Source organism: Brienomyrus brachyistius, chromosome 10, assembly GCF_023856365.1.
Source record: "Brienomyrus brachyistius isolate T26 chromosome 10, BBRACH_0.4, whole genome shotgun sequence".
In the NCBI taxonomy this organism is placed as follows: Eukaryota; Metazoa; Chordata; class Actinopteri; order Osteoglossiformes; family Mormyridae; genus Brienomyrus; species Brienomyrus brachyistius.
The window spans coordinates 17576013-17593381 of NC_064542.1; the positions used below are offsets into that span (position 1 = coordinate 17576013).

A 17369-nucleotide genomic window follows, 5' to 3' on the forward strand; every position below is an offset into this window, starting at 1 on the left:
CAGCTAAAACCGAGGGGGAGTACAGAGGATGTCTGGCAAATTTTATCAGTAGCAGACTGCTAGCTAATCCGAGAAATCTATCATGAGGAACTCAGCTAAACTTATAGTGGGGGAATTTCATCTTGTTACTTTTTTGGTATAAGATAGACTTGTAATAATATCTTTGTTATACTGCAGTGTAATGGTTGACAACATGTATTGTGGGTTAACCACTGCCTGCTCAGCTAAGTTTATCATGGGGAAATTTAATCATGTCACTTCATGTCACTTTAATCATAGTCCAAGTCAGAGGTGACAAATAAAAGAACAGGCGCAGATCTGGTAAACCACATTACATTAAGTCAGAACAAAGTGTTCCAGGAGCACCAGATCAATGGCCTGACTCTGCAGTCAGACCCCAAGCTTAGCCCTCAATTTTGTGTGTGTGTGTGTTTCTGTCAGTCAGTCTGTCTGTCAAAGAGCCAATGGTGGGATCACTCTGCTGAGCCCAACTCACAGAGCTGCCCCCCCAAAAAAAACAAATAAACAAACAATTTATTTATTTGGTCAGTCCATAATACATATACATTATTTTACAATTTCATGTCTTTTATAGCAGACTTTTGATTGGCACTGTGTCAGGTCTTGCAGAATAAGACCAAGGGGGGAATGGGAGGCATATGCATTATTACACAGATTTGAGTGAATCAATTTACTACCATAAATCCCGTAGTATTTGCGAAGTTCACTCCAGTTTCTTCCTTTGTCACGTTATCTTTATACAAGAGCACAAATAACCAAAATGTTCAATTTAAGTAAATATAAATTGAATTTGAGAGCTTAAAATATCTATTTAATCATATATTACCAATATGTTTGTTCTACTACTTTGACATGTTACTTGTGTTTGGTATTTTCCACACCTCCTGACCTTCGACATCGACTGAATGGTTGTTTTTCATGTGGCTACATCAGGTTTGTTAGGTCTAGTCTTCTGGGAAAAAACACTAGAAAGGGTCCTTGGCTTTGCAAGCTTAGAAAAACAACAAAAAATGGGAAGAACATTCATTTCTGAAGAATTTCAAATACTTAGTTAGAGCATCTTAGTCAATTGCTGCCATTGTATAATTTAGATATTTTATATGCTAAAATATTTTGCTTCAGCAAGTTTAAGAAACCCCCCCCCCCCCCCCCCCCCCCGCACTTCAAAAAATGTTTGGAAAAGGAAGAGAATTAAAGACATTTTATTAAGGCATCTTCTGAGATGGCGTTTGATGTGAATGACAACAGATGCATGCAGTGTTTATGGTTTGTGAATCTCTCGCTACCCCTGGCTCACGCCATTCATGCCTGCTTGGCCTCTCCACTGAGATCCATTCAGACCCAAGTTCTCGGTGAGTTAAAGTCCAGCTTGTTTTTGGCGAATACAAGATTGTGGACCATGCACTGTACAGGCTACCTATATGCTTTCCCTTCCCCTAATATTCAACACAATTTTGTGCTCGGAATGTTCTCATATACAGTACGCGGTAAAACTGTGACTAATATACTGCAGTCTTAATTGTGAAGCTTGTATGATTTTCAGTGAGTTCAGGTGTTTTTGAAAAATGAATGAACATATGGGTTACAAAACCTATATGTGTCACTGGTGTCCTTAGAAAATGGAGAAAGTTCTGGTGGGGGGGTGGGTACATAGTGAAATACTGATAACCAGACCAGTGCCTCAGATCTGTGATTCGATTTGTGACATTTTACGAAACAAGGACACATGGGAAATGGCGCTGACAGAAGTTCTTATTCTGCACCTATTAATGTACTCAGAGGAATATACTCAGTTTTGTAACAGGACAGCATTTATTGCGGTGTGCAGTTTGTTGGCATTAGTGGGTTACATGATTGACCAATAGGGAGGATTCCCAAAGAAAGGATCAGAAACACAGACATCAGAACCCTAATTAGCCCTCTTCTCTTTCCTGAACCTCGTTCTGTTTAATAATGTCCCTGGGACAGAGGGACTAACAAATATAGAGAGTATCATGTACATTATGGAGGCACTGGAAGGGCATGTCTCATAGGATGCAGCTTTAGGGTAAGTAGAGTTAATATGCCTGCAGTTCTCACTCCCTATTCAAGCCCTTTCATATAGCCGGTCATGGACACTATTGGACCTATGAGGAAAGGAGGTAACCACTAGAATTTGTGAATGTACGGTGGTTTCCATGGAGATGTGGTCAGCCACGGATATACCCAGACAACTGATCTGTCCATTTGCCTCTCCTCATTCCCTCTACCAAGTTCTTCATCCACACACACAAGCACACAGGGGAGTAGGAATTTGGGGGTTTTACTTATCCCCCCCAATAAACAGACCTTTGTATTTTAATTATTAAGTGTTTTTATTTTCAGACAGCTTCAGTTCCCTCTATCCAAAAATGAAATAAAAAACAGGTTTTCATCATACATCAGATGGTTTAAACTAGTTTATACAGTACCATATCTATGAATCAGATATGCATCTTGTTTTTATCATCTATTTTTAAGGCTTCTATTTCAAACCACAGGCCAAGCCTTCATCTCCAGCCACATCATGTAGACATCTCTATTTTTCTCCCCCCAGCACAGCACAGTCTGTGTGCTTGCGTGCGCTCAGGCCACCGCAGCTTGCTTCCTTCACTGCTGGGAACTCAGGCCAGCTGTGAGGGGAAGTCGAGACCCTTCTCCTGTGCGTACTTCCGCCAGCGCTCCCCGTCGTCCTCGTGGGTGAGATAGCGGAGGCCCATGCGCCTTTCAAACTCTCTCAGGTCACACCACAGCTGGAAGTCCTACAGGAGATATTACAGATTTCAGGTTGGAGCCTCTCAGGGTTTGCTAACTGGAAATGCTGGAGAGCAGATTGAGATGATTACTAATGAAATGAGGCTCAACTCTCGTACAGGTTTACAGGGCGAAGAAGCTCACCTGTAACCAGGAGTGACCTAAGGCTTTTCCCACAGTGAACCTGCGCTTGACGGACACCTGTAGCAGGTTGGTGATGAGGCTGACCGCTGATGAGAGAGAGAGTGGTGTCAGAGGGTGACTACAGTGCTTACCTCCCCTGTCCTGGCTGCCAGTACCACAACATCGGTGAAAATGGAAACAACAGTCATTGACTTTCAAGTATCATGTAAGTCCCGAGTCAAAACAGGCAAATCTCACATCAAGATAGTCACCAAGTCAAGAATCCGGGTCAACAAACAAGTCCTAAGTCCTAAATAATAATATTTTTAATATAATGATATTAACTTAATGCCGCATCAGAGTTATATGCTATATATTATTATAATTATTGTCATTATTATTACAACTATATACTGAATAACTTTGTTGAGGCATGCAGATGAGCCAGTCTGACGATGGGCATTAGTCAGGTCAATTCAAGAAGTTTATTTGTCATATGCAGTTATACACATACAACATGCAATGACATGTAACCCTGAATTACTCCTGAAGCTGTGTGTTGGTTTAAAGAAAGAGATAACTAAAAACTAAAAATATAATAGCTTAAGTCTAACAAATAGATAAATAACAAATATGCATTATGTACTTCAAATAAACAATGTGTACTACAAATTGTTTATTTGAAGTACATATTGCTTATTTGTTATTTATCTATTTGTTAGACTTAAACTGTGTGTTGGTTTAAAGAAAAACAGATAAGTATTTTTAGTTTTTCTTTAAACCAACACAGTTTAAGTCTAACAAATAGATAAATAATAAATAAGCAATATGTAGTACACATTGTTTATTTGCCCCGCGACCCAGTAGGATAAGCGGTTTGGAAAATGGATGGATGGATGGACATTGTTTATTTGAAGTACATATTGCATATTTGTGATAGAACACTAAGACTAGTCTCCCACAGGACTCACCCTCCAGGGAGATGTTTGCCCAGGGTTGTCGGGGAAACATGAAGGAAGCATTGGTGATCTGTTGGCCGATGTCCTCATACTCATTGAAGGGGAAGGTGCCACTCAAGCTGACATACAGCACAACACCTACGGCCCACATGTCCAACGAGCGGTTGTACCCATGGCTGCTGATGACCTCAGGGGCCAAGTAGGCTGGTGTGCCTACTACTGAGCGGCGGAAAGATTTCTCGCCGATGATGCGGGAAAAACCAAAATCACAGAGCTTCACCTGCAAAGGGCCAGTGGGACAGATGCAGGACAAGAGGTGAAGAAAGGAAAAATCAACTGTGCCTATTATATTCCAACATATTGGGTGCACAGTGTGCATCTGTGGCGATTAGCACACCTGAGGAAAGGGATCTGCACAAGCCAAAAGGACATTCTCTGGCTTTAGGTCACAGTGAGCAATGTGTTTAAAGTGCAGGTATCGGAGGGCCTCCAAGATCTATTGGGAAGAGGACAGTTAATCGTTCATTAAACAGAGGAGCTTTCAAGAATGTCTTCAATGAATCTGTCTTTTAAAATTTAACAGCAAACACAAGAAGAGAGATGTTTATAGAGAAGCATACAGCTGCGGAAAAAATTAGGAGACCGCAGCACAATTTTTTGTTTCATTCATTTCTCAATTTATGAGTATGTATCTGTGTAAACTATATTCACTTCCGCCCCTTAACTGGCTGGTTTCTGGTCACTCCCAATGTCTCTTGCTTCTCCTTATTGTTGTGTACTGCTGAAATGAGAACCTGGATTTGTTTAAAAATATAGTGGTCTCTTAATTTTTTCCATGGCTGTAAGTTTGTTTTCAGTGTTTGTGGTATGCAAGGGTATAGATTTAGGTATGGACACTTGGGACACATCCCTATTAGGGAGAACTATATGTGTTTAGGGATCGGGGTGTTCGGGGCTGATTTTCTCCCTACCAGTGTTGCCTCCCTTGCTGGTACTTGTGGTATAGAGCCTCACCTGTGTGACCAGGAAGCGGGTATTGCGTTCTGGGAGTCGACCATTCTCATTGGACATAATCATTTCCAGCATGTCACCATGCAGCTTCTCCATGACTACAAATACATGCTCTGAGGTTTCAAACATTCCTTCCAGGTGAACCACCCCTGGGTGAGCGAGATTCTAAGCAGACAAACAGGCATGACATGAACACTTTCAAATATCCATCCACCATGTTGTCTTTCAACGTCCATATACATGTGTTGAAACAAATCCTACTGCCAGACCTGGAGTATAGCCACCTCGTTCCTTAGCTGACTCTCCTGATTTGTTGGAAAGCGGGTCTTGTCGATGACTTTGACAGCCACGGTTCGCCCAGACTGCCTGTGCGCACCTGCACAACATTTACACACACAGGTTAACACCAAAATTACCAAGCAAGGTCGCTGCTCCTTTATGACTCCATTTTAAGTATCAACTGCCCGGCATCCTTATTGCAGAAACAAGCCACATATTGCACAACAGTGTTGCCTGCGGTTTAAGAACGCTTTGGCCTACGAGCAATTTGGTTTGCGACCAAAAATTTTGTGAAAAACTCATTGGGTCGCGTACAAAATTTCATTGACGAACAAATTCCTCGACCAGATGCCTTTTTTTTATACTAGTGTCGCACTGGCGGGGTGCATATCCCAGCATGCCCTGCATATCCCAGCATGCCCCACGTGCAATTGTAAATAGAAGGACCAAAACAGTCAACCAACGAGCACCAAACCCAAATACACAGACGGGAAACACAAAGTTGTCAGACGCCGAACTGCAAGATGCAGACACGCTAATTTAAACACGCTAAATACACGTGAGGGTCAGACCGGGTACACACAAGACACAGGCAAACACACATGTGACAATAGGGAAATACAACGATTAACATTAATAACAATACAAGGGCTTTAAGAACTGTTAATAAAGAGTGTGATTTCCCCGGCAAGCAAGTCTCCATGTCTCTCTCTGTTCCTGCGATGCATCGGTTAGCCCATCAGCACACTATATTGTGTTTTTCTTTAAAATTTTTACTATAAAAACCAGAAAATTGATTTTAAATTTTTATTTGGTAGGCTTGTGAACGAATTAATCAAATTTCAGTGCTTTTTTATGGGAAAAATTGCCTTGGTTTGCGGATAAATTGGTTTCTGACTATTTTCCTGGAACGGAATCGCAGGCACCACTGTATAGAACTTTATGGCTGGCCTTTGGTCAGGAAAAGTATGTCTCAGCATCGAGAAGATTGAAGTCCACCATCACTCACCTCCATATACAATACCAAACTGCCCTGAACCCAGCATATCATCTGTGAAGATCTGGTAGTATGCACTGATGTCCTGAAAAGACAAGCACATAGTGTTAACTGTTTTACATCTCATAGACAGTATATGTTGTTTCTCAGTTCAACTGTAACCCACATCACCTCCAGCAATTCAAGGTTTAACAGTTTATTTTAACCACTTACCTCTGTTTGTTCACTTTGCCTTCCCAAATCTGTTAGAAGAATAAAGACCAAATCTTAGATATTTTCATAACAGCACAATGGAAACTGGGTACTTTCTTTCTTCTTTCATGGTGTCAGCATGTTTAGAATCGTCTCTATGAAGTGGGAATGCAGGGTTTTCATTGGGGATCACTGATCCACTGAAGTGTAGAAATATTGAAAGACTGGCCTATATAATGTTTTCTTGATCATTTTGACAAAGCACGACTTTACCCAATATCCCAAGCATGCCTGTGTGACCAAAGCATATATGAATATATATGCAGTACCAGCACAGAACAGCTACTCGACATTTTTGCCTCTAGAAGTACTTGTGTCCTCTGCAGTGTCAGCACAGGGGCCATTCGGCCCATCAAGCTCGTTTGGGGAGAACTTAACTAATAGCTCAGAGATGTTAAAATCTTCTCTAGCTCTGATTTAAAGGAACCCAGGGTTTTAGCTTGTGCTACACTAGCAGGAAGACTATTCCATACTCTAACTACACGCTGTGTAAAGAAGCGCTTCCTCAGATTCGTTTTAAAATGTTCTCCCGCTAATTTCTACTTATGGCCATGAGTTCTAGTATTTAAACTAATATTTAAATAGCCATTTGGCTGAACAGCATCCAGACCTGTTAGAATCTTATATACCTGGATCATGTCCCCCCTTAGTCTCCTTTGCTGGAGGCTAAACAGATTCAGCTCAGCTAACCTCTCCTCATAAGACATTCCTCAAATACCAGGAATCATTCACGTAGCCCTACATTGCATCCTTTCCAAGGCTGCAATGTCCTTTTTAAGGTAAGGTGACCAAACCTGCATACAATATTCCAGGTGGGGTCTTACCAAGGAATTATATAATCGTAGTATCACTTCCCTTGTCTTAAACTCCACACACCTAGAGATGTAACCCAACCCAACATCCTATTTGCCTTTTTTATTGCTTCCCCACACTGGCGAGAGTGGGACATGGAAGCATCAACATACACACCAAGATCGTTCTCGTAATCAGTGGAACCCATAAAATATCGGTACTTTATATTTCTGCTCCCTGTATGAATTACCTTACATTTATCAATGTTAAATTTCATCTGCCAGGTATCAGCTCAGTCGCTAATTAAATCCAGATCCCATTGTAGCCCCTCCGCTGCTAGATCAGTATCTGCTACACCATCCACCTTGGTGTCATCTGCAAATTTAACCAGTTTATGATATTGACACCAATACATACAGTAAACGTAAATTAGGAATAATAGTGATCCTAAAATTGAACCCTGCGGTACCCCACTATGAATGCAGGCCCACTGTGACATTGTGCCTCTAATAACTACTCGCTGCTTCCTGTCAATTAACCAGTTTTCGATCCAAGCTGCTACAGTTCCTAAAATCTCTGCAGCTTTGAGCTTAAGCAAGAGCAGTTTGTGGGGGACAATATCAAAGGTCTTCTGGAAATCTAAGTAGATCACATCGTGGGCCTTTTTATGATCAGTTTCTCTTGTAGCTTTCTCAAAGAACTCAAGTAAATCCATTAAATGGGATCTACCTCTCCTAAATCCATGTTGGCTATCCCTCAGATTGTTATTCGCATCCAGGTAATCTACCAAAGGGGCGTCGCTCAGCCTTGCCTGCCTGCCTGCATTTATGCTAAGATGCATATCTGACAAACTGTTCCAGGTACCCAAACCCTCAACATTACTGACCCACAATGAGAAACATTATATGATTCACATATGCTTAATCACACCCTCTGGGTCATCTTCATTTAACCATAGTCATAAACATAACTGAACCACATGTCACATTCTGCTAAATCATCTACATTTCATTTAACAACGTCTTACTCACCCATGCAGTCTTGCCCCCTGTGGCCACTTTTCTGCACTGGCATCAGTGCTTGTCGAATGATTGCCTCCCAAGCTGGGCCGGCCTTTCCCGCCAGGACACAGTACACCACTGTCCCCGTCACCAGTTCGAAGGAATGGCCACTGTCACATGACGATGGTGGGACGGACAGATGTCCCTCGCCTTGTACCAGCAACACCTCAGACAGAGGCAGCTCCTAGAAGGTAATTTGCACATAAGACAAATTTATTAAAAAATAAAAAAAGATTTCCCAATCAAATCAAAGAACTTCATAAACCACTGAATAAAAGTAATAATAAAAAACAAATCAAAATAAAATCTGTTTTCAACATATTCGAAATGCTTGTATTGAACTTTGTTCACGCGAAGGCCCCAGGCTTCTAAAAAGCCTAAGGACTTGTGTTACAAGAAGCCACTTGTCTCCAGACAGTAGTACACCAGCGATCAAATCTGAGGACAGGTTATTTGGTTGAAATCCATATTGTATGTAAATAATATTTACAAATGTGAATTTTGCAGTGCACATTATTTCTGAAAACTCCCTTCTTAAATAAAACTGAACGGTGACATACAAAAAAACTTTCTGAACATATAGAATTAAATCCAATGAGTTAGGTTTTCCGCCTGGAGTAGAAAGAATTACGGCAGGCTGCAGAGTATTCCCTCACAGAGCGGATGTGCAAGATTCAGGCTCACTCTCCATATTCAAGTCTACACTAAAAACACACTTGTTTACTGTAGCTTATAGGGACACTAGTTCTACCTCTAGCTAACTCCCCACTCCCAGTTAGATCTATTGTGTGAGGTGTAGAGCTGGGTGGGGATCGGTGCTGTCACTCTAGCTTCACACCCCCTTGTGGAAATGGTGACATTTCAGGGACTCCGCATGCCTGCCTCTTCCTCCTACTTATCTACTTACTTATACCATAGCCATTTCTACTGGAGCTTACATATTGCAATCACCTATCTGTTTGCACTGCCTCTAGTCTCCTCTATTTTGGCCAATGCGCTTCTTATTTCCCCTACACCTCTTGGGCTATGCTGCCTGGAGACCCCAAATTATCAAGATATCCTGCCTACCCCGCTGACTGTGACACTTCTACTACCTTTAACGTCCTTCCAACCTGAATTTTGTCTTTCAGACATGTCAACGTCAGACGCATCGCCTTTGGTTTCCAGCTGTACCTAAGTGTGTCTGTTTTTTCAACTTTAGTAAAAAATTATCTCGAAATAATTTCTGTTTTCCCTTATGCACTAAAATTGTACCGAACTGTGAACCCAAAACCAAGGTTTATACTGAATAGTGATTTTTGTCTACCATTATCAGAATTATTTCATGTTGCAAACCAGATGTGACCCACAGGGCTTGAGTTTGACATATGTGTTTTAGAGGTTTTCAACAAATTACAAATTAAAATAACAAATTTGACTGAATTACTTGCAATTTGTATTACAAAATATAAATAAATCAAATCTTACAATATAGGCAGTACAAGCAAGTACACAACTACAAACCTTGTAGTACTTGGTGCTGTTGTCATTCTGGTACAGAGTGATATTCTTTGTGTCCAGAATCCAATAATGCCGCTTTCTCTGGAAAACAATGAGAATTTAAGTCCTTATATGCAATAGTCATTGGCAGTGTATTTTTCAGTGTCTCTTCTCTTGTAATTCTGTTTCAATACCACCAATCAATGTATAGATTTTCTGCTATCATAAATGTGTCAGTGAATTACTGAATTACTCAGCTAATAAACCATACTATGGTGCCAGTTGGCTATTTAAACCATACTAAAGTATAAAGTGTAAACCCGCACTATGTCAGTAATTCAGCAAAACCCATAGTATGGTGTGAGTCAATGAAAACATAACATCAGTGAAGAACAATCAGTTTTTCAGTGATCCAGTCAGTCCATATCAATATGTAAGTCAGCGAACTCCCACTAGCTTACTGTCGTAAGTCATACCATTGTATCAGTGCTCGTGTAGTGCAACAGCCAGCCTTCTTTTAGCACACTGCTGTCTCTGCGCTTTACATGGCGGACAGACTGAACCACTCGCATCAGGGGTATGTTACTGCCAAAGCAGGGGCTGCAAGGAAAGAGGACATAAAGAGCAAGAAGTCGCCGGTTTATTTATCGCGTACTTGAATGATGGGGTGCGATTGCGGACCCATGTGATGTTATTTTCTGTTGCTGAAGTACAGTTCCAATAGTCAAGAACTGAACTATGGAGGATGGTAAAAATCCTCTCTTGTCCCACCCAAAATGTGTATTTTTTTGTAACCCCAACCGTCTTCCCCCTCTTTGGAGAACAACTTTTCTTTAAATTCACAGCTAATTTAATACATTAAGTACAGCCACTCCAACCCAGCCCTCCCCTGCCGACCCACCATTATGACATATCAAGGGTGCATCATTGATTCCTCAGCAAGAAGAAAAATCCCATGATTCATTGTGTCCCAAGTTTATCCTTGGGAGGCTCGTTATTGAGATCACTCTTGCCAAAACCACAAGTATGTTGTTCTTAGTACTGGGAAACACCCACAGTGATTGGGTGCCTTCCCACATCTACAGGTTCCCTGACACACCCCCTCCCCCGTTACCTGATTTTGGGCTGGTCCTCCACAGAATCATCAGTCAGATCCGGATCCAGAGAGACCTCAGCATTCTTTACATCCAGAGGTAAACATTTGCATGGATCCACATATATGTCATTGTCAAACATGCAAGATTTCTCCATGGAATTTGCTTCAGAATCTATATAAAAAAAATAAACACACAAAACCTTGACACAAACCATTGCCAGTTTCCACTTCTGCACTGCTTACCCCCATGTTTGGTAACACTGTAGTTATTGTGTTGTAATGCTGTTTATTTTGCATATTGTTAACATAAAATGAGACAAATACAGACACTCCTCAACTTATGAACTTTCAGACATACGAAAGAGAACTGTAAGTCCAAATTGTGTTCACTGGGCTCCTATAAGTAGGGTCAGATGTAACAAGCCAGCCCTGCCCACCTCCCTTTGATGTCTCACCTTCCCCATTGGTTGTCCTCCTCTCCCCAGGACAGTCACTGGGGACCTGCGTCTCACATTGGCGATGGCAGTTAAATTTGCAATCTGTGCCAGGGGAATAGGGTTTACCCCAGGAAAGAAACACTAAGCATATATGGTAGTACTGTGCCGAAGTTTTAGGCCATAAAAACTTGTTTAAAGCTATTTATCTGGGTTGTAAGTGGACATTAATTCCAAAAACATTCAACATTAGAATATATACAAACTAGAAAATATGCAGCTGGAATGACAGCATTGTATTCCCCAGACAACCCCATCACCCCTCCCCCCATTAAATCCTTATCCCTCCCACACCCCTAACCTCTACGATCACTGAATGGATCAACTGGAAAATGTAGTATTACTTTTTCATTTGCACTAAGACCAACATTTTCCATGACATAACAGTAAGAAGATCCATGAAAAACTTTTCGAGTTACTGCCCTAATGGGATCAAATGTCTGATAATGCATTTTTCTATGCTATCACTATGTGGTGCTCCTTCAGTTTTGCTGTGATCTGTCTCACAGTTTAATCAGTTCCAGCCCATTACCCAGACAATGTGTCTGCAAAGTTTGCTGAGGGGATTTTAGCCAGTGAGCTTCCCATCACGGCCACATAGTCCTAACACAGTGCCAGCACTACTGCTGGTTCACATTATTATCAATATAACGTTCATACATGAATATTAAATGCTCTACCTGAGCACTGCAGGCCCTGGCGGAAGAGGCCCTTGAGCATGCGATGGCAGAGCTGGCAGGTGGTGGCCTTGGTGTAAGTGTGAATATGAAAGGTGTGCGGCACCGGCACGCGGCCCTGCTCAGCCTGGTCCCTGCCCAACCACAGCGGCCGCTCCACCCATGAGGTGGGCCGCATCCGGGACTCCAGCTTCGACATGCGGATCTGCAGAGAGAGGGAGAGCGGATTGGAGCGCAGGAGAGGCGGCAGTGTGGCCAAAGTGAGGATAGTAAAGGGCTTTCCCCCACACCTCCTCCAGGCTCCCCCCGGCCTGCGTGGACAGGGACGACATTCTGGGCCGTCTGGGCTGGAAGAGGGACAGACTGGACCCACAGCGCCGCCTCTCACGGTTACAGTCTTTGGACAACTTAAGGACACAACGTTTGTGGAAATCTAGCCCACAAGCTACGAAAAATGTAAGGAGAGGGTATATTTAAACAATTTATTTTAAAAAATAATTGAATTATTCTAAGTAAAGAAAGTGATTTCCTACATATATTACAAAGTTGTAATAAGGATAAGGCCGGATGCGGGGCACACCTTCACACTTGAGGCCTTGCCGTATGAGTCCCCACAGCATTTCACCACAGTGGTTACAGAACGTTGGGGTGCGATATGATTGTACGACCAAGATGTGTGAGCTGCGACTCGTCTCAGACCTGGAAGTGGAGCCTGACAACAAGTTCCCACACAGGTTTTAGCAGCATAATAAAGCACCAGACATTAAGCTCATATGACCAGGTAGCAAGAATTCTATATAAAACCCAGTGGCAGTGTTTAACATAGCCATGGAGAAATAGATGCTGCGTTTCTGATTTGATGGTGCATCTGTATCACTATATCTGTCTATTAGTGGACCTTGACTGCTGTGATATGGTGGATGCACAGACGTATAGCGGCATCATACAACAATGGCCAATGCGATATTCATGATTTCATATCTGTGGTGTTAACCACCACTCAAACCATGCATTTGCAAGGGGCCTATAAGGCTTGGGGGCCCCCTGCTGACCACAAGCAGTCACTTCACTGGGGGGCTCCTGAAAAGACCACATGACAAACCTGCAGCAGCTTACCGGACAACACCACCTCAATTAGATCGCCATCCTGTATTGTGTCATATTCCCTCAATCTCTTAAGAAGGTTTTCAGAACTGGGCGCATGCCGGAACAACAGGATATTCTCCCTCTGTTCTATTACTGAACATTTTGGATCCTGTCAGAAAACAGAATCAGTTTCTCAGTCTATTATTAAATGGTTCATACAGGGTCTTGTTTATAAAAAACACTGCAAAGTGAGTCTTCCTCTGATCTATTGTTAATTTAGGAGGTTAAATTGATTTGAAATGTTTCAAATGAGCTTTATAGTTTATATTCTAATAATTGGGTCATTCTCAATTTACTTTTTTTCTTCATTTCTTTGAAAGTTTATTATTTTATTCAGAAAACATCTGTGCCAAGCTTAACTATGTGTAAGAAGACAATTTGTAATTCAACCACAAATTGTGTCTATGACAGGGTGAACAATGACATAGGGGACAATGACATAGGGGACAATGACAAGATGGATGTTTTCTTTTGATTGTTTGTTTTCTACTAAAGTGACCATTTCATGAGAATATGATTGACCTACAGTAAGAAAGTGAATTATTAGCTGACCTTGTGTTTCAGAAACACATTTTAATATTTATATTAAATATAACACACAATTGTATATTTCATTACAACAGTGTGGACATGTTAAGTTTAATCACAGCCAGTTATAAGCACAATATAAGAAAATTGGGGGGGGGGGTATACAGTATAAATACATATAGTGAGCATGCAGGAGTTTCACTCAGTCCATTGAAAGAAGTACAAAATGAAGGCTGTGATGTAACTGATGTCAAAGGACAGTCTCTTAAAGGAGCGGTTACCCCAATACCACACTGTGGGGTGGACAGCAAGGACACACTCAGAATGCTTAATATTACAATTAAAAATGGAACTTGGGAAGCAATAAAAAAGGCCAATAGGTAGTTGTGTAGAGTCTAAGTCAAGGGAGGTGATGCTACAATTATATAATTCCTTGGTAAGACCCCAACTAGAATATTATGTGCAGGTTTGGTCACCATACCTTATAAAGGACATTGCTGTCTTGGAAAGGGTGCAATGTAGGGCTACGAGAATGATTCCTGGTCTTAGAGGAATGTCTTATGAGGAGACGTTAGCTGAGCTGAATCTGTTTAGCTTCGAGCAAAGGAGACTAAGGGGGGACATGATCCAGGTGTATAAGATTCTAACAGGTCTGGATGCTGTTCAGTCAAATGGTTATTTTGATATTAGTTTAAATACTAGAACTCGTGGCCATAAGTGGCAATTAGCGGGAGAACATCCATCCATGTTCCAAACCGCTTATCCTACTGGGTCGCAGGGGGTCCGGAGCCTATCCCGGAAGCAATGGGGACAAGGCAGAGAACAACCCAGGATGGGGGGCCAGCCCATCGCAAGGCACACTCACACACCATTCACTCACACATGCACACCTATGGGCAATTCACTGCAAAGCAAAGGCATCTTATATTGAGAATGACCCAATAATAATTTGAAAAAGTGCAGGCCCCTCTAATGCTGTAAGTTTGAGAATTTCTCCCTTATTGTGATAGTCAATGGCACAAAGTTAAGATTCAAATTTTTAAAGATTAAAATTTGAAACACAAATGCAAATAAACTCAAATTAGAGTGAGATGCCTGTCGCCTTTAGACTTAAATGGCTGCAGAAAAGAAAAGGAAGAGCATAAGAAAAAATGAGCAGAAGGCTGAGGGTGAGAATTGTGGTTGGAAATTTAAGAACGGATGTACAAAACCACCGTTGAGCCAGTGCAGCTACACGATGACTAAACAAAGGTCATCTGTTAGAGAAGATGAGAGAAAGCAGAGAGAGGGGCCCATGCACGCGTTCATTATGGTTTGGCAGCAAAGCTCAGGTGGAGAAACTGTTACGAGGATCAACATAAAACATAACATAACATAACATTATACAGTAGATGTTCTAAAGTCACTCAAAGAGAAACGTGCACCTTGTGTATTTATCTGAAGGTTTGGCACAGACAGGCATGTGAAAGCAGTTTACACTATGATCACATACTTACCCTCCTGGCAATTATCTGGATGGCCATTTTCCTCATGTCATGAAAGCTGAGCTGAGTTCGGGAAACCCATACTGACTCCCTGAGGAGCCCGATCTGCAGCTGGATCAGTGCCAGGTCCTGGGAAAGCTGAGGGGCATAAGCAATCTTGCCCGGTGTGTCGGGGGGGTTCACTGACATCACTGACAGAGCGGCTGGAGACACAGCGTCAGTGATTGGGCAGAGCCGTCATTACAGAGGAACAGAGAGACATGTCAGTGAGATGGAGACACAGCACCAGTCACTGCGCAGAGCCGTCATTACAGAGGAACAGAGAGACATGTCAGTGAGATGGAGACACAGCATCAGTCACTGCGCAGAGCCGTCATTACAGAGGAACAGAGAGACATGTCAGTGAGATGGAGACACAGCATCAGTCACTGCGCAGAGCCGTCATTACACAGGAACAGAGAGACATGTCAGTGAGATGGAGACACAGCATCAGTCACTGCGCAGAGCCGTCATTACACAGGAACAGAGAGACATGTCAGTGAGATGGAGACACAGCATCAGTCACTGCGCAGAGCCGTCATTACACAGGAACAGAGAGACATGTCAGTGAGCTGGAGACACAGTATCAGTCACTGGGCAGAGCCGTCATTACACAGCAACACAGAGAGACATGTCAGTGAGCTGGAGACACAGTATCAGTCACTGGGCAGAGCCGTCATTACACAGGAACAGAGAGACATGTTAGTGAGCTGGAGACACGGCGTCAGTCACTGGGCAGAGCCGTCATTACACAGGAACAGAGAGACATGTCAGTGAGCTGGAGACACGGCGTCAGTCACTGGGCAGAGCCGTCATTACACAGGAACAGAGAGACATGTCAGTGGGCTGGAGACACAGCATCAGTCACTGGGCAGAGCCGTCATTACACAGGAACAGAGAGACATGTCAGTGAGCTGGAGACACGGCGTCAGTCACTGGGCAGAGCCGTCATTACACAGGAACAGAGAGACATGTCAGTGAGCTGGAGACACGGCGTCAGTCACTGGGCAGAGCCGTCATTACACAGGAACAGAGAGACATGTAAGTGAGCTGGAGACACGGCGTCAGTCACTGGGCAGAGCCGTCATTACACAGGAACAGAGAGACATGTAAGTGAGCTGGAGACACGGCGTCAGTCACTGGGCAGAGCCGTCATTACACAGGAACAGAGAGACATGTCAGTGAGATGGAGACACGGCATCAGTCACTGGGCAGAGCCGTCATTACACAGGAACAAGAGAGACATGTCAGTGAGCTGGAGACACAGTATCAGTCACTGGGCAGAGCCGTCATTACACAGGAACAGAGAGACATGTCAGTGAGATGGAGACACGGCATCAGTCACTGGGCAGAGCCGTCATTACACAGGAACAAGAGAGACATGTCAGTGAGATGGAGACACAGCATGTCAGTGCTTTATTTATCCATGTGAAGTATAAATGCAAGAGGATAACTTTGCTTTGAGCATTTAGTGGCTTGAAGTCTCCACCTATTTAAGGGGTCCAAGGGGTTGATTATTGGCTGGGTTACAACCCCCATATTATACACCTATGCATAAGCACCTCACGTTAAATTGCAAGCAAATATACACAAACATGTTCAGCTAACAAACCAGTTATTGTGGTCAGAATAACGGGGACAAACATTTATATAAAGAAAAGGGTGGTGGTGGTGGTGGGGGGGGGGCTTCTGCTACATAAACTAAAAGTTTTTAAAAGCATTGCAAGTGATAGAGTACCAACCAGACTAGAACCAAAATAGATCAGGAAGAAAGATTCACAGCCTAGATAATAAAAAATGCAGCATTTTTGCTCATTGAGATAGCAGAACTTGGCAAGTGGTAGTAATTTGTCTGAATAAAACACCTACCTGTTAGCTCAGAGCCGTCTTGCTCCAGTATACATGTGTCCGGATCACAATTATCTTCCATATTTCTTCTGCCGTGCAACTGCTACCAGCACTTGCTGTCGTTTTTGTTTGATGACTACGCTCTAGTGCCTGAGAGGAAGCAGCCCCAAAACTCACCACTGAAGCTTTGCTTGGGTTACTGCCCACAGTGAAGGCGGATGTGTCACAGCAAGCTCCAGTGCTAGTACAGCAATGCCCCATTTTATATGATTTTTTTTTAATTCTTATAATTGTGCTGATGCTGAAGTATT

The 17369-nt window shown here is 42.6% G+C and overlaps 1 protein-coding gene and 1 long non-coding RNA gene across 2 annotated transcripts; one reads left to right on the forward strand and one right to left on the reverse strand.

The window, feature by feature from the left end:
• Positions 1-2663: 2663 nt before the first annotated feature.
• On the reverse strand, positions 2664-17223 carry prkd4 (protein kinase D4). Its single transcript, XM_049027464.1, has 19 exons — positions 17080-17223; positions 15184-15374; positions 13130-13268; positions 12594-12725; positions 12304-12458; positions 12017-12218; positions 11298-11381; positions 10861-11014; positions 10223-10346; positions 9771-9848; positions 8238-8451; positions 6376-6404; positions 6175-6247; positions 5156-5262; positions 4890-5051; positions 4273-4371; positions 3888-4155; positions 2938-3023; positions 2664-2801 (listed from the first exon to the last, which is right to left on the reverse strand). Exons 1-19 carry the CDS (start codon positions 17138-17140, stop codon positions 2664-2666), a joined length of 2496 nt encoding a protein of 831 aa, XP_048883421.1. The 5' UTR covers positions 17141-17223.
• LOC125750102 (uncharacterized) lies at positions 2697-4021 on the forward strand. The gene is made up of 3 exons (XR_007400288.1): positions 2697-2826; positions 2973-3142; positions 3881-4021. It is a non-coding gene; the product is annotated as an uncharacterized LOC125750102 (long non-coding RNA).
• Positions 17224-17369: the final 146 nt, after the last annotated feature.